General features: G+C 41.0%; 3 protein-coding genes and 1 long non-coding RNA gene across 8 annotated transcripts in view; 1 reads left to right on the top strand and 3 right to left on the bottom strand.

Annotated features, from left to right (window-relative positions):
- Positions 1 to 5,377, bottom strand: part of LOC309716677 (putative ferric-chelate reductase 1) — an 18,294-nt gene extending 12,917 nt beyond the window's left edge. For both annotated transcript variants that reach the window (XM_082550614.1, XM_082550615.1), the window contains exon 1: positions 5,025 to 5,377. In XM_082550614.1, the coding sequence (XP_082406740.1) occupies positions 5,025 to 5,211 (187 nt within the window). In that variant the 5' untranslated portion in view covers positions 5,212 to 5,377. The remainder of the gene's footprint in view (positions 1 to 5,024) is intronic.
- A 9,335-nt stretch (positions 5,378 to 14,712) lies between these two features.
- LOC309717893 lies at positions 14,713 to 17,432 on the top strand. Its single transcript, XR_014279843.1, has 3 exons — positions 14,713 to 14,879; positions 15,278 to 16,331; positions 16,651 to 17,432. It is a non-coding gene; the product is annotated as an uncharacterized lncRNA (long non-coding RNA).
- A 1,294-nt stretch (positions 17,433 to 18,726) lies between these two features.
- Positions 18,727 to 23,162, bottom strand: LOC309717821 (uncharacterized protein). Of its 2 annotated transcripts, none has more exons than XM_082552681.1 (7): positions 23,017 to 23,162; positions 21,192 to 21,329; positions 21,009 to 21,119; positions 20,844 to 20,900; positions 20,354 to 20,521; positions 20,146 to 20,262; positions 18,727 to 19,791 (listed from the first exon to the last, which is right to left on the bottom strand). In XM_082552681.1, the coding sequence occupies exons 2-7, from the start codon at positions 21,300 to 21,302 to the stop codon at positions 19,720 to 19,722; spliced, it is 636 nt and encodes a 211-aa protein (XP_082408807.1). In that variant the 5' UTR covers positions 21,303 to 21,329; positions 23,017 to 23,162; the 3' UTR covers positions 18,727 to 19,719. The 2 variants fall into 2 exon arrangements, with proteins under 2 accessions (XP_082408807.1, XP_082408808.1); XM_082552682.1 differs by having other exon boundaries at positions 18,727 to 19,788; positions 23,017 to 23,160.
- Positions 23,163 to 23,736: 574 nt separating this feature from the next.
- Positions 23,737 to 26,382, bottom strand: LOC309717637 (membrane-spanning 4-domains subfamily A member 15-like). Of its 3 annotated transcripts, none has more exons than XM_082552354.1 (5): positions 26,132 to 26,382; positions 25,938 to 26,048; positions 25,251 to 25,307; positions 24,914 to 25,140; positions 23,737 to 24,235 (listed from the first exon to the last, which is right to left on the bottom strand). In XM_082552354.1, the coding sequence occupies exons 1-5, from the start codon at positions 26,231 to 26,233 to the stop codon at positions 24,199 to 24,201; spliced, it is 534 nt and encodes a 177-aa protein (XP_082408480.1). In that variant the 5' UTR covers positions 26,234 to 26,382; the 3' UTR covers positions 23,737 to 24,198. The 3 variants fall into 3 exon arrangements, with proteins under 3 accessions (XP_082408480.1, XP_082408478.1, XP_082408479.1); XM_082552352.1 differs by lacking the exon at positions 23,737 to 24,235 and adding an exon at positions 24,325 to 24,829 and having other exon boundaries at positions 24,970 to 25,140; XM_082552353.1 differs by lacking the exon at positions 23,737 to 24,235 and adding an exon at positions 24,325 to 24,829 and having other exon boundaries at positions 24,988 to 25,140.
- Positions 26,383 to 26,789: the final 407 nt, after the last annotated feature.

Raw genomic sequence — 26,789 nt, 5'->3', positions numbered from 1 at the left:
ATTGTTCCAGCAGCTGTCTGGGTGGCTGGTCTCAGACGATCTTGGAGGTGAACCTGCTGGATGTGGAGGTCCTGGGCTGGTGTGGTTACACGAGGTCTGCGGTTGTGAGGCCGGTTGGATGTGCTGCCATATTCTTTGAAACGCCTGTGGAGACGGCTTATGGTTGAGAAATGAACATTCAATGCACGGGCGACAGATCTGGTTGACATTCCTGCTGTCAGCATGCCAGTTGCACGCTCCCTCATTGCTTGTGGCATCTGTGGCATTTTGCTGTGAGACAAAACTGCACATTCCAGGGTGGCCTTTTGTTGTGGGCAGTCTGAGGTACACCTGTGCACTACTCATGATGTCAGATCAGCATCCTGATGTGGCACACCTGTGAGGTGGGATGGATTATCTCAATATGGCAGATGTGCCCACTACCACACATTTGGACTGATTTGTGACCACTGTTTGGGAGGGATGGTTATATTGTGTATCTGGACTGAATTTTAGGTCTCTACGTCCATCCCATGGGGAATGGGAGCAGTAACAAAGGTGTTGCCTTTATATTTTTGTTGAGTGTATATATATATAGATATATATATATATAGATATATATCTATATATACCAGCTGTTCTCCACAGAACCAGCAAAGGTGTACTCTCAGTGGCAAGGGAACAATAAGAGAACAGCACCACCAAGGCTGGAGACGGAGCAATACTGGAAGAGCATATGGGAGAAGGATGCAACCCATAACGGCAATGCTCAGTGGCTAGAGGATCTGAGGGCAGACCACAGCGACCTCCCTGAACAGGGTCCAGTAACCATCACAGTGGCAGATATCCAAGAAAGGGTCTCCAGTATGAAGAGTTGGACAGCACCAGGGCCCGACATGGTTCACGCCTACTGGCTGAAGAAGCTGACTGCACTCCACGAGCGTCTGGCAGCACAAATGAACCAGCTGCTAGTTAACGAAAGACACCCGGAATGGCTAACTGAAGGCCGGACGGTCCTGATCCCCAAGGACCCCAAGAAGGGACCGGTCCCCTCCAACTACCGACCAATAACCTGCCTCAGTACTACATGGAAGCTCCTGTCAGGCATCATATCGGCTAAGATGAACAGGCACATGGGTCAATACATGAGCGGGACACAGAAAGGAATTGGCAAGAATACCAGAGGTGCAAAACACCAGCTACTGGTAGACAGAACAATCAGCCGAGACTGCAAGACCAGACTGACCAACCTGTGCACTGCCTGGATTGATTACAAGAAGGCCTATGACTCAATGCCCCACAGCTGGATACTGGAATGCCTAGAATTGTACAAGATCAATGGGACCCTAAGAGCCTTCATCAGGAACTCAATGGGGATGTGGCGTACAACACTAGAGGCCAACTCCAAGCCCATAGCACAAGTTACCATCAAGTGCGGGATCTACCAAGGAGATGCTCTGTCCCCACTGCTGTTCTGCATAGGCCTGAACCCCCTCAGTGAGATCATTAACAAGACTGGCTACGGATACCGACTACGGAACGGAGCAGTTGTCAGCCACCTCCTGTACATGGATGACATCAAGCTGTATGCCAAGAGTGAACGAGACATCGATTCACTGATCCACACTACCAGGCTATACAGCAATGACATTGGAATGTCGCTCGGACTGGAGAAGTGTAGTCGGATGGTAACAAAGAGAGGGAAGGTAGTCAGAACTGAGGGGATTGAACTACCAGAAGGCAACATTGCAGACATAGAGGACAGTTACAAGTACCTGGGGATCCCGCAGGCAAATGGGAACCATGAAGAGGCCGCTAGAAAGGCTGCAACCACCAAGTACCTGCAGAGGGTCAGGCAAGTCCTGAGGAGTCAGCTGAATGGTAAGAACAAGATCCGGGCCATCAACACATACGCCCTGCCCGTGATCAGGTACCCTGCTGGGGTAATAAGCTGGCCAAAGGAGGAGATAGAAGCCACTGACATAAAGACAAGAAAGCTCCTGACCATGCATGGAGGGTTTCACCCCAAGTCCAGCACCCTGAGGCTGTACGCTAAGCGGAAGGAAGGGGGCCGGGGACTGGTGAGTGTCAGCACCACAGTCCAGGATGAGACAAGGAACATCCAAGAATACATTGGGAAGATGGCCCCAACTGACCGAGTGCTCAGTGAATACCTCAGGCAGCAGAAACCCAAGAAAGAGGAGGGAGACGAGGAACCATCATGGAAGGACAGGCCCCTGCACGGTATGTACCACCGGCAGATAGAGGAGGTGGCTGATATCCAGAAATCCTACCAGTGGCTGGACAAAGCTGGACTGAAAGACAGCACAGAGGCACTAATCATGGCAGCACAAGAACAAGCTCTGAGTACAAGATCCATAGAGGCTGGGGTCTATCACACCAGGCAAGACCCCAGGTGCAGGCTGTGTAAAGATGCCCCAGAGACTATCCAGCACATAACAGCAGGGTGCAAGATGCTAGCAGGCAAGGCATACATGGAACGCCATAACCAAGTGGCCGGCATAGTGTACAGGAACATCTGTGCCGAGTATAACCTAGAAGTCCCGAGGTCAAAATGGGAGATTCCCCCAAGGGTGGTGGAGAATGACCGAGCTAAGATCCTGTGGGACTTCCAGATACAGACGGACAAAATGGTGGTGGCTAACCAACCGGACATAGTGGTGGTAGACAAACAGAAGAAGACGGCCGTAGTGATCGATGTAGCGGTTCCCAATGACAGCAATATCAGGAAGAAGGAACACGAGAAGCTGGAGAAATACCAAGGGCTCAGAGAAGAGCTCGAGAGGATGTGGAGGGTGAAGGTAACGGTGGTCCCCGTGGTAATCGGAGCACTAGGTGCGGTAACTCCCAAGCTAGGCGAGTGGCTCCAGCAGATCCCGGGAAAAACATCGGAGATCTCTGTCCAGAAGAGCGCAGTCCTGGGAACAGCTAAGATACTGCGCAGGACCCTCAAGCTCCCAGGCCTCTGGTAGAGGACCCGAGCTTGAAGGATAAACCGCCCGCAGGGGCGTGCTGGGTGTTTTATATACCTATATATAGATATATAGATATATATCTATATATATACCTATATAGATATATATCTATATATATCTATATATAAAGCCTAATTGGATTGCACCACATGCTTCATTGCCTGGGGGATGTTTCATGTTTGTTTCATTGTTTTGCATTAGTTGGTTATATGGCAGCCATCTTGTTTTCGCCCGTGTGTGTCATTTGGTTTAGCTAAACCGGTATTTAAGTTCCCCTGTGTGTCATTTCAGGAGGTCAGTTTGTCATATGTTTGTTTGAAGCTTTAGTTTAGTCTATTGAGTTGACCTCTTTTATTGGTTTGCCTGTTTAAGTTTTGTCTTTGTTAAATATATTTTCATATTTTTGGGTCAATAAAACCCCTTTTTTAAATTAAAACCACCTGTGTCCTTTATGCTTTACTGCTTGGTCCCTGACATCTATCTGGATATAGATATCTCCAAGTTATTTCTTATGGACTTCTCATTAGCCAAAATCACTAAATTCCTCTTTCTTCTATGTAACAGAAATGAACAAGCTTTGCTAAAATCGCTGTGATTACATCAGTATATGAAACGAGGAAACTGCTTGTTCATTTTTGTTACATGTGGTGTCTGACAGACGCAGATCCTCCAGTCTGCTCTATGCAGCAGACAGGCTCACAGAAAAAAACTCTTCTCTACCGGACTGAAACTGTGAGAAGAACAATGGACTAGTCTCCCATTGAGTGTCGAAAGATAGATGTATGTTTAGCTGTTAATTATCTTAAGAGTCGCTATGATTTTAACGACAGAGATGTGTTGCTTCGTTTTGCTCAGCCCTGCCTACTGAGAAACCTGACACCAGCTCATTGCAAACAGTGACTGGCTGTTCAGCTGGCGGGAGGGTGAGTGGGGGTTATCTGCCTAGGCTGTGCGAGCCTGCACAAAAACAACGAGGAACGAGCCAACCAGAGGTGAAACCTATCATCTCATGTGTGCCTTTTCCAGCGGATTTTCCAGCTACTGTAGCAAATCATGCCCATTTTCAGTTTTTGGGTAATTATTATTTTCTTTCTCAACTTCTAAAAGTTTGATTTAAGGATGTTTGCTTAAGGGAGAGTTGCCCCTCCTTGCCCCAGCCGGTGTTGTGCCATAAAGTGATTGCTCGTATTTAAACTGCTATAAGTAACTTGTTGGGCTATAATATGTGAAACATATGTCAAATGCATCCCTCATGGATGCCATAAAGTCATCTTGAGCCACAAACAACATTCGTGTAACAAGGTAGAAGCCGCAATCAGTTTGTGGCAGTGACTTTTATATAACCTTTATTTATGCAGTTAAAAAAATAATAATTAACATTAAAAATGTCTTTTGTAAGAGTAAGTTGGCCAAGAAAACAGCAGAAATGGCACCGGCACCGGTGTTCTCAGTCATGTGATGAAAACAAAGTTTTACTGTATTACAAGCAGATATGTCAGAGTCTGACATAAAACAGAGATGCTTCTTAAATTGCCTGAAAATATATAAATGTTTCCCTATTTTGGGGTTAGCCCTTAAAAACACGGCATTCTTAGATAATAATACATAATTTCTATTATGATTTTTCTCTGTACAGGCTGAGATCCTGCTGCTTTGGGGTTTAATGCTCTTTGTTGATTTAGTTGCATGGCTGAAATCACAAACATATCAATGGCAATGAGTGAACTGCTGATCGATCGTAAAATCACCCGTTCTCACTCCCGAGGCGTAACATGTCCACGTTTTGTCACGTCCCGCGGCGTTCCTGAGGAACACGAAAGGAGACCTTCAGCGTTCTTATGGTACGCGGCGGGCTATGGCTGGAATCCAGTGCAATGACGTTCCAGCCCTAAACCTAACCTTATCCTTAGTCCTGACCATAACCTTATTCCTGACCTTAACCAGGACTTTAATGATGTTAAATCTATACATCGGATTTATTTGTTCTATACTGACGGTACTAGAACACCAGTCCATCTAGTCGGCACCCTCTTACTCCTCTCTTCTTACCTTTGACATCCTCTCCAACTCTGTAGCGCCTTTGCTCTGTGGTGACTATGAAGGGCGATGGTGCCGTTTGTGGGCTCAGCCCTGATTGATGGGATTTCAATTCTTCACAACTGTCTATAACCAGACCTGAGCTGTGTCCTCGGATGAGTGGAGCACTGCACAACAGCAGCAATACAAGAAGATCCATTATTTTCCAGGCGACTCGTTACTGCAGTCAGTGAAAAACATCGAGTACCACGTACTACTGATGTATAGGGTGGAGCACTGCAGGTGCAATAGCTATTGAATAGGGATACTTCTGTTTCGACAGTGTGTCGAGCTTAAGAAGCGCAGATGTTTCAGGAACTCTGCTTCAAAGTGTGGGTCAAAACACCCACGTCACCATGGAGTTTCCCAAGGTGGCTTACCTGTTGCTTCTAAGCAGGGGTGGAGCCAGAGCGAATGCGTTTTAATTTTTTTTTTTATTCCTATGTAGTGACGGCTCAATCCTTTAGGCCGACAGTGTACAGGCAACGGCACAACACCGACTCGAAGGGATCCTGAACACCTGCCCTACAATTACTGACAGCCGCTCATTCGTACATTCTTATTACTGACACTGGATTGTCCAATCAGATCTCTTAACGCATTCGGTCTTTCGCTACCTTCCCATTGCGCTCATGCAGGTTGATAAAGATTGACAAATACAAGCGAAAAAGTCAAGCTGAAAAGGCAAGAAAGAACAAAGATAAAGAAACTAGAAACAGGTGAAGCAAAAGATGAGCGTGGCGGAGCTTCTGCAGTGCAGCAGGTAAAACAGACGGCGAGGAAGAGAAAAGCAAATATCTGGAGGGATGTAATAAGGATTAAAGAGAGTGAATGATTCAAGTAAAATTTATTTAAACTTTGAACAGTTTATTCTATGTTCTTCTTGTGTTACTCAACTTTACATTGCCTTGAGGAATTGCACAAATTTAACTGGACCGTCTGTGCTGTTTTGACCGATCATGGTCCCACACCTGGACCAGTGGCACACTTACTCCTCTCTTCTTACCTTTGACATCCTCTCCAACTCTGTAGCGCCATTGCTCTGTAGTGACAGTGAAGGGAGATGGTCCCGTTTGTGGGCTCAACCCAGAGTAGTGGGATTTCAATTCTTCACAGCTGTCTATAACCAGACCTGAGCAGCAGCCCCAGGTCAGTGGAGCAGTGCACAGCAGCAAAAATACAATAATAATAAACTTTATTTATAAAGCACACTAAAAAAAACAAGGGTATACCAAGGTGTTTGACAAAAATAGAATAGGAAAAGGGAGATGGGAAGGAAAAGAGAAAGGACCTGGCACGTATCAATTATAAAAACCTTGACAAGAAAATGCATTGCAGTTAAATTATTTTCCAGATGACTCATTGCTGCAGTCAGTGGAAAAACATGACCATAAATAACACAGTGCTGTTGTTAGAATACTGGGGATGAAACTGGGAGGGCCAGTAACTGATGACTGCATCATGACTTGGCAGTATTCTTTCAGGTTTAGATTTTCAGGACCAATTTGCAGTAAAACTCACTAATCAGCAACAATAAGTCTCTTTTCTCTGAAGAATAAAACTGGATAGTTCATTTTCCTTTTTCAACACCATCTTTCATGGGGGGGGTTTTCTCACTCCTGTGAGGTCAACATCTGGGGATTTTGCTTTAGGGTGTATTTTTTCACTAAACATTCAACACTACTTCTGATATTTATGATATTTTTTGATTATTTTAAACTGTGGCATGCAGAGGTTTCACACAGGATACAATCTTTGCTACTTTGAATAGCCAAACAGGTAAAAACATGAGCTAAATTATTTAAGGCAAGCCACTTTCTATTTCACTTTTTACAGTTTCAAAAATAGGAAAGTAAACAAAGCATTGAGCAAAGGTTTGGCTGCACAACATGGTCAGTACTTAGTAGCACCCCTCCCTTTAAATTGTGAAACAAAGCTTTTGCTGTAAGCGAGAACATAGATTATCAGTGTGGCCATTCCAGCTACAGGGGTAATGGAGGTGAATACCAAAACACCTATAGGATTTAACCTAAACGATTTTTTCATTATGAATAATCACTGGGGTGTCAGCTGTCACCGCTTCAGGGTCAGGCAGCATCTCCTTAGTTTGTCTTGTATCGATGACTAGATGGTGATCATCACAATAAAAGACAAAAGTCTTTACCTCAGTAAGTACAGCGAGCGATCCGAGTTTTCGTATAGCGGGCCAAGTATGGCAGTGTCATTGAGAAATTTGAAAATCAGATTACTGGGGTTACAGCTACAATCTATTTTATAAGAGAAACAGGAGTGGTGAGGTAACAGTCCTGAGGTACGCTAGTGCTGATGGATTTATAGTTGGAGAGCAAAGATAGGAAAAGACTCAGTTTCTGTAAAAACAGAGGAGGCTCCAACATGTTAAAAGCAGAACTAAAGTCAATAAACAAAATATGGGCATAGGCCTTGGGACTTTCCAGGTGCTTAAGAATCAGGTGAGCGATACTGCCAAATGTGTTATCTGGGCTCCTCCCCTGCCTATAAGGAAGCTGCGGAGGATCTAATAAAATTTAGGTCTGATTTCCTTATAGAGACTATATAAAATTCAAAACATTTAATGACAGGAGTCATAGCAGTTATAGTTATAGCCACTGGTCTATAATCATATAATCAGGACATGATCTCTTGGAATTTAAAATACGGTGGATTTTTTTCTAAGGAACTGTGTGTGAATCTGCAGATAGGACAATGAGCTCTACTGTAAACTTCTTTCCAAGAGAAGTTTAGAGGGCCTGAAGATATTATCGCAAATATCACTGAATGGCTGAATTTCAAGTAAATCAGCATCAAGGCTTAAACACTGATTAGTGGTTGTAATCGTCTGCAACACTTTAAGGCCCTGTGTATCTAACCTGAGGGAAAAAAAACAAACTCATTCAGTTCATTTGTTTTACTCTGTTTACAATGCACTTCATATTAGTCATCATCTTGCTGGTGGCTTTTATGGATTTAGCAGCTTTAGAGTCCATTGTGATTAAATTATTTAGATATCTTTATGTCATTGGTCTTTTTATGATTAATGCTCTTCTTAATGCCTTCTATAATGTATTGGTCATTGTTAGGATACAGTATAATGTCCTTCTTCAGCAAAGCAATCACATCAATATAATCTGTGATTGTTTCTTTGGCCTCATCAGTTCTCACATCATGAAAAGACATGGTGGTGTAGGGGACTGCGCCCTTAAGGATTACTGTACTATGGCCAGACAATCACTGTCGTAGTCTGAGCTTTACTGTTCTTATTATGGTCTCAATTTGACAAAAGGGGCTTTGATTGTGCTGTTTCTGCTTTTTTTTTTTTTTTTTTTTTAATATGTCCATAGCATTTGTATAGAATCCTATTTTCTTGAGTGCCACACTTCACACAAAAAGATCCTGGGAGGGTTACTTCAATTTTACAGTGGTTAATATCTCCCAGTATGAAGACAGGAGCTCCAGGTGTACTCTGGAGTTGGTGTGAACACACTTTTCAATACAAGCTGCTGCCTAGGCTGCATTTCCACTGGAGGGTATTTGAAAAACTTGCAAAGAATAGAGATTTAACAAAATTGTAAGCTGGATGTTGGCATTTTAATGGTCCCAAACTGTAAAGATAGATCCACAAGTTTATTTAAATTGAGTTGTACATTCATGAGAGATTGTTATTTGATTAAGGAAGCCATTGGTTGTGCTTTTGTAAAGCTCATCTGCTACACTATTGTTAAAAATAAATGTATACATATCGACAAACATCACACAAGCCTTGTTTTTTTATGTAACAAACTAGAGAAAGGGTCATTGTCCTATCTGTAGATTCGCACGCAGTTCCTTAATCAGGATTTGGTCATTCTAAACTGGGTGCAGTTCGTGTTATCAGTCTTCTGCGAAAACTTTGTCTGCGTCATTAGCCCATTGTTTATGCAATCATTCCCCTCCCCTATATTACTGCTGACAGTGTAGCCTCTTGTAAAATATGATCTATTGGCAGCAACATGACCATATGCTAATGAAATTTCTTTGTGATTTTGGAGTGGATTGACTCACTGCAATCCTCTCTGGAGAGGGACTTACCTTCTGACATGATCATGTGTCCCACATAGGGAGAGGCTTACCTTGTGGATGTTCTCAGAAAGACATTTCAACAGCACTTGTGTAGGTCTCAGAGGCCTGCTTAGAAGGACAACAGATCATCAAAGCAAGCTGACCCCACATGAGGAACAAAAACTGACAAGTTACCACAAACACTTTAATGTTAGGCGATATGGAAAACTTTTCCAACCGTCATTCATCAGCTTAATAAATGACGACAGGCGATATATTCACACAGGTGACTTTTTGATGGGCGTTGCAATGCAATCATGCACAGACTGATTTACTGTCACAGTTTGTGAGGCAAGCCGTGTGGGAATTATTAAAGGACCCAAGATGCAGGCAATGCTGATGTGAGTGAGCTTTATTGAGGAGGATGACATACAACACAAGGCGAGGGTCGCAAGAACAGAAATGACAAAACCTAAACTGGGAAAACTAAGAATAAAACAAACCTGAAACCTTGAGACACAAACGGCGCTGCAGGGAGACAAAGACAGATACAGGGGAACCACACAGATGAACCAGCAACGCACCCCAGAAAACACAGGGCTTAAATACACACAGGGCAGTCAGGTAATGGGAGGCAGGAGAGAGACACAGCTGGAGGAAATCAGAGCTGACGAGACTGAGGGAAGTAAAACAGAATACAATAACCTGAGACACTGACCTTCAAAATAAAACAGGAACTCACACATGCAAAGACAAAGACTAAGAAACACAGAGGGAACACACAGGCAGGAATGACTAAGCACTAAACTGACAAAGAACAGAACCAAAAAGCTAGAAAATCACAACCAGAATACATCACAATAATAGAAAAGACAAAACGCTGAGTCAAAAAAACCCAGGACCATGTCATTTACGCTTTGTGTGGAGGGAATATCTTACTTTCTTTTCTTTTTTCTTTCGGTATTAATATAGCTACTTTTTGGATTATTCATTTATTTATTTATTTGAGATGCGCCAAATCGCAGAAAAGACAACATTATGTCAGAGAATTTTTAAGAGAAATTTAAATAAAATGGGGTTTTTTTGTTTTGTTTTGTTTTCTGAACAGAGGCTACTGCCTTTCTTTCTCTCTGTTATGAGTTTGAGTAAATGAAATTGCTGCATTTGGGTGCACTCTGAAGAGGGTAGATTTGCTCGCAGCTGGAAGAGGGTGCGGTTAAAACGGCACTATTATTTTTTCCGTAGACTGCTTCTCTTAGCTTCAATTAACAATATTAGCAAACTTACTAATGGGCAAATAAATAAATGAATAAATATATCGCTCTTGCAAAAATGATCAATGAAAGGCTCAGCTTATTGTCAATGGTCGATAAATACGTCCAATCGCCCAAATGCAGCTCTTTTAGTGAGTCATCATTCATGTAAATGGCCTGTAAATGTATAGCGCTTTACTTAGTCTCTAAGGACCCCAAAGCGCTTTACACTACATTCAGTCAGATCTGGCTCATATTTATCCATCTGTGATATTGTGCTCATTCACATTCTAATCAAGATGTGTCCATTTTCAGTGTGTGTTCAGTCTGATAAAGAATATTGAAACTCTGAATCTTTTGCCTTTAACTATTTCTGATTACAATACCTGTAAACAGAAGGCAGTTGCCTGTTTATCTCTTAGTCTTTGATCTTGTCACCCCACTGTTGTCTTCCAGACTCTTGATGCCACACATTTATCTCAGTTTAACACCCAAATGTAAAAAAACACACCCTTCACCGAATGTTGTGCCCCCCGATAAATGCTGTGCCTTTGTTATGGCACAGGCTACAGCAAACCTTGAGAAACAGGATTTAAAGTATAATTTCTTCGATATGTTAACTCAGTAGAAAACCTCCTTCTCCTACAGATTTTATGCATCTACCTAAGTTTGGTTATGGAGTCAAGCCACCGAGCTGGTTAGCTCTAGTATTTACTGTAAAGTTAACCTGTTGTCCCTGGAAACTTGACAGGTAGTTGTGGCAAATCTGTGCGCAGTGGATGAACTCAGCATTTACTAACGTGCTGAATAATAGCTGTGTCTGTTAGGTTTTGTAGTTTCACAGTAATTTGAGAAAAGGGCGTGTTGATGAGTGTAAGCTGATCCTCATCGCATGTGTGTTCATGTTTTATCAAACTGACTATCTGTGCGTTTGTGCGTGTGTGTTATTTTCTTCTTTTGTTATATGTTTCACAACCTTTTCTTTTCTCAACCTCCTCCTCTACTCAGGTTTCTTTTCCAAACAAGAGTCTCTTTTTTTTTTTTTAGAAAAGGTTTATCTCCATAGCTATACAGTGATCAAATTGTTATATAAGGGGTGGCTGTAGATCAGAAGGTTGGTCATTTGAGCTCTCGCTATAGAGTCCCTGTGTGTTAGAGTGTTGGATAGAAATCACTTAATTCAGTTCAGTTTAATTTTTTTTATATATAGTGCCAAATTACAACTGCAGTCACCTCAAGACTCTTTATATTGTTAGGTAAAGACCCTGCAGTAATACAGAGAAAACTCCAATAATCAAACACCCCCTTTTAAGTAGCACTGGGCAACATTAGGTCAGAAAAAAAACCTTTTAACCTCCTCCTCTGCTATTCCTACTTGGATAGAAAAAACATAGAGAAAAGTGTTCGTGTGAACGGCTGTGAAAGTGCTTTGATTGCTCGAGTAGAGTAGAACAGCGCTATATAAGAACGAGTCCATTTGCCATTTAAGGTGCAGGGCATCGTATATCTGCTCCTGGCCCTTTGCTTAGGATTGTTTTCGGTTTGTTAGTTCCCCTTCATGTTTCCGTTGTGCGTTTCCTGTTCTGTCTCTGTGATTCTTTCTGTTTTTGTCTGTATCTCAATATTAGTTATTTCCTGTTTTTATTTTGTCTTCTGTCTCTCGTGCTTTTTATTTAGCTCTGCTTCTCTTGTCTTATCTTCTGTGATTTAGACCCAGCTGAGCTCCCACCTGTTTCTTCACTCCTCATTACCTGGTTTGTATTTATTGTCTGAGTCCTCTCTTCCTCTCCTGTATTCCTGACTCAAGCCCTGTTGAGATTTTGTATTTTATATTTTTTGAAAGAGACTTCAGCAGCTGAATACAGAAAAAAAAACCCTTAACAATCAGACATCCCTCCTAGCACGTACTTGGCTACAGTAGGAGAGAAAGACTCCCTTATAACAGGAAGAAACCTCCAGCAGAACCAGCAGTAGGTAAGGGGAGGGAGTCGGGACAAAAGACAGAGTTTTCGAATAATATTGTCTATGGGAAACATGTATTTTGTGAAAAATATGGGTTTCAGATAAATAAGGCTTAAGAGGCACTGCAGGACTTCTGACACGGTCGTATGTGTTCTGTTTCGTATTATTAATCTTTGATTTCCTGATGTACGTTTGTTAATTCTTAGTTTGGTTTCTCTGTTCCCTCGGTTTAGTGTCTTTTCCATGTCTCTGTGCATTTCCTGTTTTATTGTGAAGGTTCGTGTCTCATGTGAGTGTATTCTGTTTTGATTCATGTGGTCTTGTCTTCCCCAATCAGTCCCAGCTGTGTTGCCAACTGTTCCTCGTTGCCTCTTGTGCCTGCCTGTGTATTTATGTGTGTCATCTTGTACTCGTCGCTGGTTCACCTGTGTCATTTCTCTCCGTCATCCTGTGATTTCTCCCTGCTCGTTGTCTCCACTCGTGTTTTCCCTCGCGTTCAGGTTTGTTGTTTAGGTTTTAGTTTTTCCTGTACATATTACAAGTTCTGTTTCTCACCGCCCTGACCTTCGGTTTGTTATCACTCAGTCTCAATAAAGCCCTCTCTCTTCACTGCAATATTCACATCTTGGGTCCTTAGTTAAATTCTACACGGCTTGCCCAGCAAGCCGAGAAAGCTTCTCCAGGTCTACAGACTGAACCTTCCTTCACGAAGCACATGGAAAGGTCATTAACACTTAGCTGCATGGCAGAATATATCAAATTCTATGAAACGATTGTAACCTGAAAGAACTGTTAAATAATAATAATTTTAAAAAGCCTTGAGGTCTTGTGAAGAACTAACATGAGTACATCATGACCTAACTGTGAACCTGTGGAAATGTGGGCCGTGTGGACAGGGTAAATGATCTGAACAGTTCCTTCAACAGGTTTAGTCCACAGCACTCTGTTGGCTCCTCCATCACGCTGGTCTTCACATACTCCAACTACCTATACTTATTTTGCCCTTTTCCTTCTCTTCCCTCAAGTAAATTCTGTGTATCGCGCCCACCCACCAATGACAAATACTCCCTGTTGGACTGTTAGTCAGCTGGAGCTCCGCCCCATTTACAGTTCAGCCAAACTTCAGCTGCCCATTTTTCTCACTCTCTTCCCAAAGTTACTTTGTACATTAAGTACACAGTTAAACTGTCAGTGGTGAGGCCTGCTGACAGTCAGTAGTCTTCTAATTGGAGCCTGCAGAAGATTTCTGAATAGCTGGATGCTCACCAAGTGAAAAGGTTAAAATTAGCAACATCACTAGGTACAACAACTAAACAAGCCAGCACAGAGTGCCAACTCTGCTAACAAACAGAACAAAAGGTGACTGAGACTCCACACCCGATCATCAAGGAGAAAGCTCATTTCTGCTGCTTGCATCGATGATTTAATTCTTTCAGTCACTACCTACACCTTGTATTCATAAACATGGGTAGGAACACAGGTCAGCTGGTAAATTGACAGCTTTACTGTCACACTCTGCTCTCCTTCACTATAACAGTGTCAGATACAGTGTTTGCATCACTGCAGATGGCAAAATAGTCTGTCCATCAATCTGCTGCAGTCCATACAGCTCCAGCACAAGAGCCTGAGGCACTCCAATTGTTTTGCCAGTTGGCTATAATATAAAAGAGCACAGTGACTTCATTCATGTGTGTACTGTAATCTGAACTTTTACTCTCAAGTAACATTCACGCCCTGCGTGTGTAAACTGACACTAGTTTCACCAATTCCCACTCCACCTCAAAACCTCAGCTGCACCTTGTTCTTTCTCTGTTCCTAAACCTCGATAGGGATGATAACTACACTGTTAAACACTCAGAGGTGAGCCCTGCTCTGCTTCTTTCTTTCAAGCTCACGTCCATGCGCTCTGTAAGCAAACACACTTAAAAGCCCTTTAACACAGCACACCAATTCAATTCAGTTTTATTCAGTTTCAAATATAGTTGCCTGAAGGTGCTTTTTATTATAAGGTAAATGCCCTACAATATAAGAGAGAAATCCCAACAATCAGGCAACCCCTGACAAGCAAGAACTTTGTGACAGTGAAATGAGAAAACCTCATTTTTAACCGAAAGAAACCTCTATAGCTGAACCAGACTCAGGGAGGGAGGCAGGACAAAAGACACTATGGATGAGAGACAGTAATTAATGACTAAATACAGAGTGTTGTATAAACACAGAGTGAGAAGAGGTGAGTAAAGAATAAACATCCAATGCATCATGGAAAAACCCCAGCAGCCTAGATGTAACAGAGGGTGTGTTCAGGGTCACCTGGTCCAGCCCTAACTATATGCTTTACCTAAAAGGAAAGTTTGAAGCCTAATCTTGAAAGTAGAGATAGTGTCTGTCCCCTGAATCCAAACTGGAAGCTGGTTCCACAGAAGAGGGGCCTGAAAACTGAAGGCTCTGCCTCCCATTCTACTTTTAAATACGCTGGGAACGGAAGTAGCAGCAGCCTCAGAGTGACGTGCTCCTTTGGGGTGATTTGGTACTATGAGATCTTCAAGATAAGCCAAGTGTAAGCTCCACAATGCAAGAAGACAGTGTAATTGAAGTTGTGTACAATTTTCATAATTGCTTTCTAGTTCTTGCTTAAAAAAGGTTGGACATAAAGAGTAAAATGTTTGCGTATTTGAGTGATGTGTGTGCAGCCGAGTAAGACAGCCTTAGATACGCTTTTAAGTGTTTTTAGTTACTGGGTGACCATATAATTTTGATTGTTTAGAATTAAATGTTTTAGAAGTGAATTAAATCACCTGTCATACTTACGTTACTGTGCCAGCAGCACATCTGAGGTTAGTTTAGAAAAATTAAAATGGCTAAGTTAGTTCAGCAGAGAAAAAAGGGCCCATGCTTTCGTCTGGGCCGGGCTTTCAAAGTAAAAGTTAAACTGGACCAGAAAACTTCCTGTTTTAGATGCTCCATCGGTGAAGTCCTGCCCGAATCAATGACTGAACAAGCAGACTGGTGACAAGCCACAGAACACCTTGTCATATTGTAAGGTAAAGATTCTAAAGTATTACAATTATTCCATTCACATTCCACATCATTACACCCTGTATTTGCTTAAACATCATTGCCACTCATTTACAATTTGAGAGAAACCAAATGTGTCTAATAATAAATTAAATGCTGCACTGACTTTGCTTTTTTAGGCTTTTGCATTAAAGTTAAAAGCACCACTATAATTATTTTTATCTGACCTGAACACTAACTTAACATTTAAAAAGTCTGAGAAATCAAATAAGAACTCAGACAAAAAAATGTTCCCCCAGCTTCAGTGTAAAAGGCTCAGACTACATCTTTTAAAGAAATTGTGTCAAATTAATGTCATATATCACACATATCACATGTATCTTCCAGCTGTAAAGATGATCCAGCGTAACTCCTGCGTTTCTTAAAGCCTTCTGTGAATGACGCCAAATTAAACAGTCATAGTTCATAGCAGTAACTCATGATTCAGCTGTGGGTTGTTTATAAAATTTCCAACTGTATCAGCAGGTTATGGCTTGGACTGGAAAAGACACAGCTCATATTATGACTGCTAGGCAATGTGACGTTAGTCAGTTGAGAAACCTTCTGAAGCAAATTTGACCCTGTGATGAAAGCCTGTGTAAATTACTACCTTTGTTTTATACAGTTGTATCTGTGCAGTAGATAGTAAATGGTAAATGACCTGTATTTATATAGCGCTTTACTAGTCCCTAAGGACCCCAAAGCGCTTTACATATCCAGTCATCCACCCATTCACACACTGGTGATGGCAGCTACATTGTAGCCACAGCCACCCTGGGGCGCACTGACAGAGGCGAGGCTGCCGGACACTGGCGCCACCGGGCCCTCTGACCACCACCAGTAGGCACCGGGTGAAGTGTCTTGCCCAAGGACACAACGACCGAGACTGTCCAAGCCGGGGCTCGAACCAGCAACCTTCCGATTACAAGGCGAACTCCCAACTCTTGAGCCACGAGTATGCTAATTTAATCTACATGTGATTTAATGATAATAATAAGTTTAAGAGTATTGTAGCAGGAATCATAGCAGAGAATAATTCTTTCTTTCTTTTCATTTTTGTGACAGTTTGATTGTGTATTAGTGCCACACAGTGGAAATTTGTGTTTTTATGTTTTATCAATCTGTGTATTGGTACATAGTGTTGATTTTATTGTGATATTTATATTGCATGTTTGTTTATTGATATTTATATTGCATGGTTTTATCCTCATATTTATATTATGTGTGTTAATGTTGTTGTACCATATTCCTTTAATCCACTGTGGACTAAACAGACAATTGTAGGCACCTGTGAGGTGAGGGCGTTCCCCATGGTGGCCTATCAGCCGCCAGGTTGACCTGTTAAAGGGGATAGTGAGCGGAGAGAAAAAGAAGCGACGCATGAAAGGTGAGCAGGAGAAAAAGGAACGCGTGCAAGCCCACACGTGCGTTGAAGGAACTGCTGCCTGACTGTGGGGTGCCGCGAGTCGTTCGGCGATCCAGTCCCAACGGCAGGAACAGCAACAGCGGGTGGCGATGGCCGCAATTCACAACAGGGCAGGGATGCCCCTCTGCCTGCATCTGACGGTGAGACGAGGGAGGCCGTGTTCAGGTGTGGCGTGGGGCGGGACTGTGCGGCGACATGTTGTCAGGAGGAGACAGGTCTGCGATAGGAGCCTCCTCCCTGGTCTGCTTCTGGCGAGTTTTACCATGCCGGAAGAGAAGTTCCCCTCCTGTCTCTTGCAGATAAGGACCATTCGCCCATGAGGCCTCACCAGCTGCTGTTTATCTGGGGCTTTGAAGGGGAGAGGGTGAGCTGCTTTAGATACCTGAGCGTCTACATGTCTGAGGACCTCACCTGGACACTGAACACCATACAGTTGGCCAAGAAGGCTCAGCAGCGGCTGTATTTTCTGAGGCGGGTGAGGAAATTTGGTATGTTGGCCAAGATCCTCAGCAGGTTCTGCAGCTACACTGTGGAGAGCACCGTGACCAGCTGCATCACTGCACGGTACAGCAGCACTACTGCTATGGACCGAAAACGCCTGCAGAGAGTGATAACACCTGCGGAGAACATCACCAGAGAGGTCAGCGGGAAGAGAGCTGCTGCATAAATCTATTTAATACTTCAATTTTTTTGTCTCCGTTTATTTGTTCATACTATTTGTATTTTATCTATTTGTACGTATTAACCGGCATCTGTGTGTGGCCAGCAGAGAAAGAATTTCATTGTACAGAGAAATGCTTTTTCTTAGTACACATGACAATAAACTCTTTGAATCTTTGAATATTCATTACCTGTAAAGTGAAACGTTTCATGTATTTCATTTCGATTAAGGCTCACAAAAATCAGAAATCGTGTGTGTGTGTGTGTGTGTGTGTGTGTTTGTTTGTTTTCTGGGCTAAGGAGTAAGAACTGAACTGCTGCTTTTTGCTACGAGTTCTGATTTTCAGATTAAAGCAAATTTTGCATTTAATTTAGAAATCGAGGTCTTAGCGTCTGGAGGAAGATTAGAGAGGATCAGGCGTCTTCACAGAATTTACAAAGCGATGCACTGTCACCTAGTGGGTGGCATCACAGCACACAACATGTAATCTAAAATGTGAGAACAGTTTAAATCAATCAATTCAGAGAATACATATTCTGATTATTCAAATGGGCTTTCAGGAGCCCTCTAGTGATGGTAAGTGACAGAAGGAAACATGGGCCCGCCCTTCTAGACAGAGCCTAGGTGCAGACGGCTTTTACTTTGGTAGCCTCAGACTCTCATCTCTGCTTTTTTTGTGGATGATGCGGTTCTGCTGTCTTCATCAGGTGGTAGAGTCCAGCTCTCACTCGAGCAGTTGCAGTCAAGTGTCAAGCAGCGTTTGGATATCTGACCAGGAGGCCTCCTGGGTAAGATGTACCAGGCATATCCTACCAGGCCTTGGTGTGTCTGGCCTTAGCTGGCCTGGGAATGCTTCCCTCAAATAGTAGGTGGCTGGGAAGAGGGAGATCTGGGCTTGTATGTTTAGGTTGCTGACACCCGTGGCCTGGCCCCAGATAAGCGGAAGAAAATAGATGTGTAAATGCTAATCACAGGTCAAGCAGCTGTGCATACTTGCTTGTTTAAAAAAAAAAGCTTTTCAGTGTCACAGCTTTCCACAAATCATATTCAAACATTCCTGACATTTTGCTAAGTTAAGACTTTGAGATATAACAGCTGTGTTCTCACCAAATTGTTCAGGATCAGCTCCACTTTGAGCTAACCTGATAGCGCTGGTTCACATTTTATTTCTTACAAAGCGTGTCCAGCATGTACGCTGAGACGCCTGCAGAAAAGCTGACTGAATATTATTACTGAAAAAACCCCACAGCGTAATATCACATCTTTTGCAATTTATTTAGGTTTTATTCAATAAATGTAGAAGATTATTTGCAGCCAGAAAACACACTTAACATTTTGAAATATACTGAAACGGGTATCAGAGTAAATACTGTCTTTACTGTGTAACTATTACATGATAGTTACACATGGGGACACTGTGTTAAATGTGAATACAACGATTTGCAAATCTCATAAACCCACATTTTATTCCGAGTAGAACAAAACATTTAAATGTTTAACCTCAGATTTTTACTGTTTCACTTAAAATAGTAGCTTATTTTGAATTTGATGGCAGCAATTAAACAAAAAAATGGTATGGGTGCAAGCTAATTAGGTTAATGAGCAACAGGTCGGTAGGATTACTGGATATAAAAAGGATCTCACAGAGGCAGATTTTCTCAGAAACAGAGACAGTTGGAGGTTTTCTACTCCACAAAAACTGTCTACAAATTGTGGAACAATTTCAGAAAAATGTTCCTTAATGTAAAGTTACAAAAACGTTGAACATCTAATTATCTACTGTACAGACTGTCATCAAAACATTCAGACTCTGCACGACCGACAAGGCCAAAAATCAACACCAGATGCCTGTGATCTTCCTCAAGAGCCAATAAAAACAGGCATCATTTTAATGGAATCCGTGCATGGGCTCAGAAACACTTTCACAAATCACTGTCTGTGGACACAACTCACAATGACCTCCATGTTGTTGCTGCTATTAAATTTAAAATTACCTTTTTGTTTTTTTCCTGAAATTTACATTTTCTCAGTTCAAACATTTGACATCTATTTCTGTTCTACTGTGAATAAAATATGGGTTTCTGAGATTTACTCATTTTCACTGCATTTTAACTTTACACTTTACACAGAATCCCAGCTTCTTCAGAGTTGGGGTTGTACTTTTGATTACCTTTCACTAACGCATCTTATAGATTTACACAAGGTTTAAAAAGACATATCGCTTTTTCATGCATCCACATGTTAGGGTAGTTGATTTCAGGCACCAGGACACGTCATGAGGACTTCCTTCAATACAGGCTTGTAAATCTCAGCATGTCTGAGATCCTGCTGAGACAAAGCAGAGTAAAAAGTCAATTACAGATAATTGTACAGGCCGTATCTATTTTTCTTCATGTAGTTTTTAGTCAAGCTATATCAGCACATCCAGCAGCCCAGAGCAACTGATACCTGATAGGTCGTTACAAAGAATAGTACTATAAATATTATGGTCTGAGGAGGACCTCGACTCTTACACCTCGATGTGCCGTTGTTTTTGTGCTTTAGAAAATCAAGTCAGTAATTGATGACTTTAGCCAATTACAGTCTTACAAATACACCATCAACACAAGGTTATTCCTTTCATTATACCATAAAGAGAGAGAGTGTGTGTGTGTGTGTGTGTGTGTTTGTCTTAGTTCATACTTTTTCCTTCATCCTGTTACCCAGAGCCCTGATTCCCAGAACCGTGGCACTAATGCAGACGCACAGCTGGAGAACAGTGAGCACGATCAAAGTAATGTCCATGGCTGTCAGCAAACTCTGAAATAAAGGAATAATTAACAAAATACAATCAATGTGCACGATTAATGACAAAAATATGCTATTCTGTATGTTTTAAAAGCATATTTACCTGAGCAAAGAACGCCACATATTTGCAGTTATCGTTGAATTGAGCAGTGGACCAGTTCAAGTCACACATCCAGACAACAGAGGCTTCTGCCAGGTCTATAGCATACAGCACAATACCAGTGATGGCGAAGATGCAGCCAGCTATGTTCATAAACACAGCATACCATGTCTGAGAGGAGAGATTCAATCATTTACCTCACTGTGCTCCATAACAATGTACGTTTCCTTTTAACTTTAGTCTTTAAAGTAAAGTGTGCGTGTTAGTCCCCATAGGGAAATAGTTCCTCTGCATTTAACCCATTCACCCAGTGAAGCAGTGGGCAGCCACCAGTGCAGCGCCCGGGGAGCAGTGTGTAGGGACGGTACCTTGCTCAGGGGTACCTCAGGGTAGCCGTTCAGTGGAGTCGAACCCCCGACGTCCGATCATGGGGCCACCACTCTACCTACTGAGCTATCCCTGCCCTCGAGTAGTAGTAGTAGTCTTTACTTACAAAGCACAAGCAGGGGCACTGGCCGATGATAATGGAAAGGATTCCAGCTGCGATGCACTGAACGGGGATCAACGACTCATTAAACAACTCATTAAAGTCAGAAATACTAAATGCATCATTTCTTATTTTGTTTTTATTCTTAAATCAACAGTTTTATTTTTTTACCACTGCACCCAGCCAGTAAGGAGCTCCCAAGCTGGTCAAATCTCCAGGATGTGTGCTTGTGCGTCCGGGACCAAGCCCAATGTTAAACAGCCCCACCATGATCTGTATGGTCTGTAAAAGAATAAATCACACAGTCATACCAATGAAAAATGAATTTTTTAAATGAATTTGAGTTCCCCTCACCCCAAGAACTGCAAATGCCCCATTAGGCATCGCCCCCCTGAACACTGGACAGCTGGTGAAAGTCTTGAGGGTTTGATGCAGTGGTGGAAATCTGCTCTTTTTTGTGGTCATCACAGTGACTATGGATAACTCTCACATCTGCAAAGTGGCAAAGAGATTTTAGGAGGCATGGTTCAACAGACACACTGAAATTATGAATCCCACTATGAAGCCAAAACAGTAAATCACAACTCAAACAACACAAGACTGACATATCGCTATGACTCAAATATATGCAGTGAGAGTGTGTAGTGACATGCTGCATAATGTAATCCTGCTGTGTCATATAATTTTACATAATGATATTTCACAGATAACTTGTCTCTATACACTTAAGCATTTGCACGTGTGACATATAAAGGAATATGTGTTATATCCTATGTTATAAACACCTGTTTCCAAAGAAATTGAGAAGAGATGTAAATAAAAACAATAAAAAATATAATGATTTCTAAATCACTAATCAATTTTATTGCTACTCTATAAGTACAAAATTTAAAAAGTAAAGAAGAGGTGGGAAAAAACACTCTTCAATCATGCTATGACTGTCCACCAGAGGGCGCTCTGCAACTTCGCTGTTTGCTGCTGTTGGAATGCCACAAAAAGAATAACCAGCAACCTTAGAGCACAAACAAACAAATAAACGGGAATAAAGGGAAAATTGTTCTCATTTTTCTAAAGAATATATATATATATATATATATATATATATATATATATATATATATATATATATATAAAAAAAACACCCAGCGCGCCCCTGCGGGCGGTTTATCCTTCAAGCTCGGGTCCTCTACCAGAGGCCTGGGAGCTTGAGGGTCCTGCGCAGTATCTTAGCTGTTCCCAGGACTGCGCTCTTCTGGACAGAGATCTCCGATGTTATTCCCGGGATCTGCTGGAGCCACTCGCCTAGCTTGGGAGTCACCGCACCTAGTGCTATATATATATATATATATATATATATATATATATATATATATATATATATATATATATATATATATATATATATATATATATATATTAGTCGACATATTGGCATATCGCATTTTGAAATGACAAAATATGTGTATTTTTTAAAATCTAATTTTTTTTTCTTTTAACAAAATAATAAGCACTGGATCGCCTTAATGTAGGTTTTTCTTTTGATTGCCGTTTGTTATCATAACTACCCAAAGTCCCCGAACTGTCAAATTATAAGTTGTTTGCTTTGTTTATGGCAGGTTTATGAGTGTAGGAACGCTTGGATTGTTGGTTGAAGAGAAGAAGAAGTCAGTTTGCTCCGTGGGAAGTGTTAGTGGTCCTTTTCACTATCATATTACACTTCACAGCTACAAACGCTGGAATTTAATGTGATTGACATGCGTAATTTCAAAACAGGAAGCGCTGCTTGGTATTTGAAAGAGTAACTGTGATTGAATGCTTACGAACGGGTTTTGTCTCTCAGCAGATGAAGTTCTGAGAAATCTTTGCACTTCCTTCAGCCTCTTATATTATAGCAAAGATATGTACTCAAATAAGAAATCAGGGTAATTGAAAGTGACCTTGAAAATCAATTATTAACCCAAAACAGCTAAAATAAAACAAAATCGAACAAAATTAAAACGAATAGGCTACATGATAAAAAAAATTAATGTATTCAAAGTTTAAGTTTAAATTATTCCTTGTCTATTCATTTCTTTTGCAAGCAGTGCAAACATTGAGAAAAATCCGCATCATACAGTCCGCGGCTTCACGTTAAGTATTATAAAAGACTGCAAGTGTGCGTTTCGTGCAGATGACTTACCTGGCGAGCTGCCTCAATCCCTGTAACGCCAACAGTTTCGTTCGCTGGTGACAAACTCAGGTAAAAATAAAAGTGAAACTTCCTGTGTCACACTTTTCTTCAAAATAAAAGCCATTTAAAACTGAATGTGCAAAATCTATGACCAGGTTAAAGTTCAGCATTTCTGGAACATAATACAGTGATGCCACCTGGTACTCTGTAAATAATTACTCCCAGCTCTCTTTATTTTGTTCCTGCTGATTCGATACACAGTGGTAACGTAAAGTTTGTTTAACACAGAGACAGTTCTTTGTCTTTTATATAAAGGGACGATTTTCTGCACATGAAAAATATTATGTGCAGACTTTATCTTAACATTAGTTAACAAAAGAGCAGTGACACATCTAAAAAATAATAATATGGTCTATGAATAAAAATACATGTGACGAAGGTTTTTAGATTTTTTTTTTAAATAATAAAATTGTCACGTGATGAAGGTATTCCAGAAAAAAATATGTTCTAGTGTTTTGTTTTCCTCTTCTTCTATCGTTTTAATATTAATCATATTAAAAAATGATAAGTGCTGTAACTGAAGAGTCATCATTGTTTTCATTATGCTTTTTAATTAAACGAGTAAGAACAATACATAAAGCTCATTATTTTATTTTTTTTTTATAGGTTGGTTCATTTTACAGTTTCATTTCTAATTCACTGTGTATTCTTTCTGTTGTCATATGCAGCCAAAAGCTAAAACAACATTTGGGCCCTTTTTCAAAACAAACAAACAAAAACGGGGAAAATAAGTGAAAATAACAGTGAAAATATTTATTAATTAAAATTATCATTTTGCAGTTTGCTCCATTCACTCAGTGAAGTTACAGTTTATTAAAAGAGCTAAAAATACGAGAAAAAACAGACAAACTAGTACTTCCATACCGTGCATTGATGTGCTTTGCTAATGTGCAACCGTGCCATTCAATTACTATTATATGTTTGTAGAATAGAAAATCTGCAAGTTAGAAAATGATTAGAATGAATTAATTGAGTTAAGAAACAGCTTTGCAGTAACAGTCATTAAACATTATTACTGTTGTAATGCAGTTTTGATTTGATTCTGCTAGTAGATCTTGAGGATTTATTTCAAGGATCCAAACATTAGAGTGAATCCTTTTTCAGCACCGGGACTCATCATGAGGACTTCCTTCAAAATTGGCTGGGAAATCTCAGTATCTTTGACACCCTGCAGACACAAAACACAGTGCACTTCAAGAACATTACATCATGATTTACTGATGGGTTATTTTTGTTCTGTGAGTTGTCAATTTTATATCTGCACAGGTGCATTCTTATCATTTATTGTATGTGTGTGTAGAACAGAGTCTTCTCATTTGTTTACACAATGACATCAGAAAATTAGCATAAAGAAATATTTCAAGTACTTCCCAACGGTGGAAAAAGCCAGAAATCCTATGAAACTGAAGAACAAAACAAATAGTTTTGCTTCTTTTTTTATTCAAGCATCAAAGAAATCATCTACAAGCAGATGAGGATTTACAGAGAGATACTGGGCGGGATTATTGTCAATACTTTCTGCTGGAGTTCAGAGAAACAGAAGTAAATGTGCAGCTCATGCATTCATGTGTTCACGAGGTCAGTTTTCATTTCTGGGATGGATCAGGATGATCTCTTCCATGATTTGTGGCAACTGTTCCTCGACATCTTTGTCACCCTGTGGACACAGAGCTCTGATGCCCCAAATAGCATAACGAATATTGACAGCCAGCTGAAGAAGAGCCAGGATGATCAGTGTGATGTCCAAGGATTTCAGTAATTTCTGATGATTTTAGAACACAGTAAAATAAAGAAAAAACACAATTTATCTCAAAAATTGTCATATAGCACTGTCAGAGCAACTCACATGACAACTTTGCTGCAGTTATTGTACACTGTAAATGTGTGTTTAGGCTGGATTACTTGGGCAAAAAGCGCTACATTTCTGCAGTTGTCTTCATCAAGAACAGCATCATCGCTGCTGCGGTCACAAATCCAGAGGAGAGAGGTGTCTCTCAGGTCCATGCCATACAGCACAATGGCAGTAATGGCAAAGATCCCACCAGCAATATTCATGAAAACAGAGAAGCCCATCTGAGAGGAGACATTTAGAAAATTAAAACTTAGAAACAAGTTGTTTAACACATTTTTTATTGACAATCTTATTTAGAGTACAGTCTTAAGTCCTTCATGAGTTTTCTTACCAAACAGGATGAACGGAGTTGTCCAGCCAAAATGGACACAATTCCACTAACAATGAACTGGTGAGAGGTCAGTAGACACGATGTTAGAGGTGATCATAAATTCAAGAAAAGTCCTTTTTTTAAAAAAGAAAAAGGTAATAGACCATTTAACAAATTGTTAATGTATTTATCGAAAAGTTATAGACTTTAGTTTCGGGTGATTTTACACCTTTGCTTAGCAGGTGAGTTCCAGCTGGAAACATAAATTCTTTTGAGATTGTATCAGGAAGGAGATCTGGTGTAAAACTCCACCAGAGCTACCTGCTTTGGTGACCCTTGTGACAAAGGGACAGCTCTGGTCATGTCAGGCAAACAGCCCCACCTCACTGCTGTAAAATCAATCAGCAGAAATTTGACACATAGGGAGAGGAGCTACAACACCAAGCCCAGCATGAGTTATGAAGTAATTGATCTGAGCTATTGTGAAGTCCAATTGAGAGCTGCCACGAAGTGTACAGTTGTAGGTTGAAGAATGACTCCCAACATTAAATATTTGGACCTACAAATGACAGGATAACTAACATGTGCATAAAAGACACGTTAATTTAAGAAAGGCCTTCTTTTTTCCTGCAGGTCAAAATAAAAAACTCTTCTACCACAAAAAATGCTAAATATGCAACAATAAAAGGAAAAAGAAGATTATTTTACCACAGCACCCAGCCAGTAAGCAGCTCCCAGGCTGCTGAGGTCCCCAGGATGTGTGCTTGTTCGTCCCGGCCCAAGTCCAATGTTAAACAGGCCCACTAAGATCTGTATAGTCTGTAAAGGATTCAGAACGATTAAAGTAAAAGCTTAAAATTATCTTTTAACAGCTGGATGATACATTTCTTTTACGTTCTCACCCCAATAGCTGCAGCATCAAAGACCTGCAGCAGATGCAAACAGCAGCAAATCTTTGGACTGCAGCAAAGAAACTTCAGGATGTGACACACTGGTGGAAGCATCTTCTCACTATTTGCCAGCTTCCTTTTTTTGATGATGGACCGACACCTAAAACTTGAAAGACGTTTCTGTCCTTTTGTTCAGCAGTGGGAATGTGCCTCCCACCAAAGAAATGTGTCGTCTTGCTACTGACTAGAGGTTGGAGCTCACGCATTTGGTCTCTCATTTTTGGTTCATGTGTGCATGTGAAGGGTGGGTATTTGCAGAGGACCCACATTTGAATGTGCCAAATTCTCAATGCTTAAAGCAAACAGAGTCACAATTATCAGTCAACAAACCTATCAAATCCAAACATGCAGGTGTATTAAAGCTGTGGGTGTGCTCTAAGGCAGTGAGATAATGCTTGTGTCCTTTGCCTGCCATTATTTATTTAGTAACTGTAAAATATGCAACAGAGGACAAAGTAAAGCTTGTTGTGTTTCTGTCTTTTCTGTCTTATTCTTTAATAATACATATTTTTATTAAATACTTCTGCTTTTTTAATCTTCCATTCACCTGTGATATGTATATATTATTAAGTGCTGTATGATGCAATGGTGGCTTCAAGTGGGACTTGGG

This window comes from Aulonocara stuartgranti, assembly GCF_965226115.1.
Source record: "Aulonocara stuartgranti genome assembly, chromosome: 11".
NCBI classification, from domain to species: Eukaryota; Metazoa; Chordata; class Actinopteri; order Cichliformes; family Cichlidae; genus Aulonocara; species Aulonocara stuartgranti.
Note: the sequence above shows the minus strand (reverse complement) of the source record. Positions and strands in the feature narration are given on the sequence as shown.

What these genes read in the sequence shown, in the direction of transcription:
- LOC309717821 (XM_082552681.1), bottom strand. Translation starts at nt 21,302, where the DNA reads ATGACCACAAAAAAGAGCAGATTTCCACCACTGCATCAAACCCTCAAG. An exon ending in AGTGCCCCTGCTTGTGCTTT is followed by an intron (nt 20,522 to 20,843) that starts GTAAGTAAAGAC and finishes CTCTCCTCTCAG; the next exon opens with ACATGGTATGCTGTGTTTAT. An exon ending in GTAACAGGATGAAGGAAAAA is followed by an intron (nt 19,792 to 20,145) that starts GTATGAACTAAG and finishes GCTTTGTCTCAG; the next exon opens with CAGGATCTCAGACATGCTGA.
- LOC309717637 (XM_082552352.1), bottom strand. Translation starts at nt 26,233, where the DNA reads ATGCTTCCACCAGTGTGTCACATCCTGAAGTTTCTTTGCTGCAGTCCA. An exon ending in AACTCCGTTCATCCTGTTTG is followed by an intron (nt 25,141 to 25,250) that starts GTAAGAAAACTC and finishes GTCTCCTCTCAG; the next exon opens with ATGGGCTTCTCTGTTTTCAT. An exon ending in ATGTAGCGCTTTTTGCCCAA is followed by an intron (nt 24,830 to 24,969) that starts GTAATCCAGCCT and finishes TAAAATCATCAG; the next exon opens with AAATTACTGAAATCCTTGGA.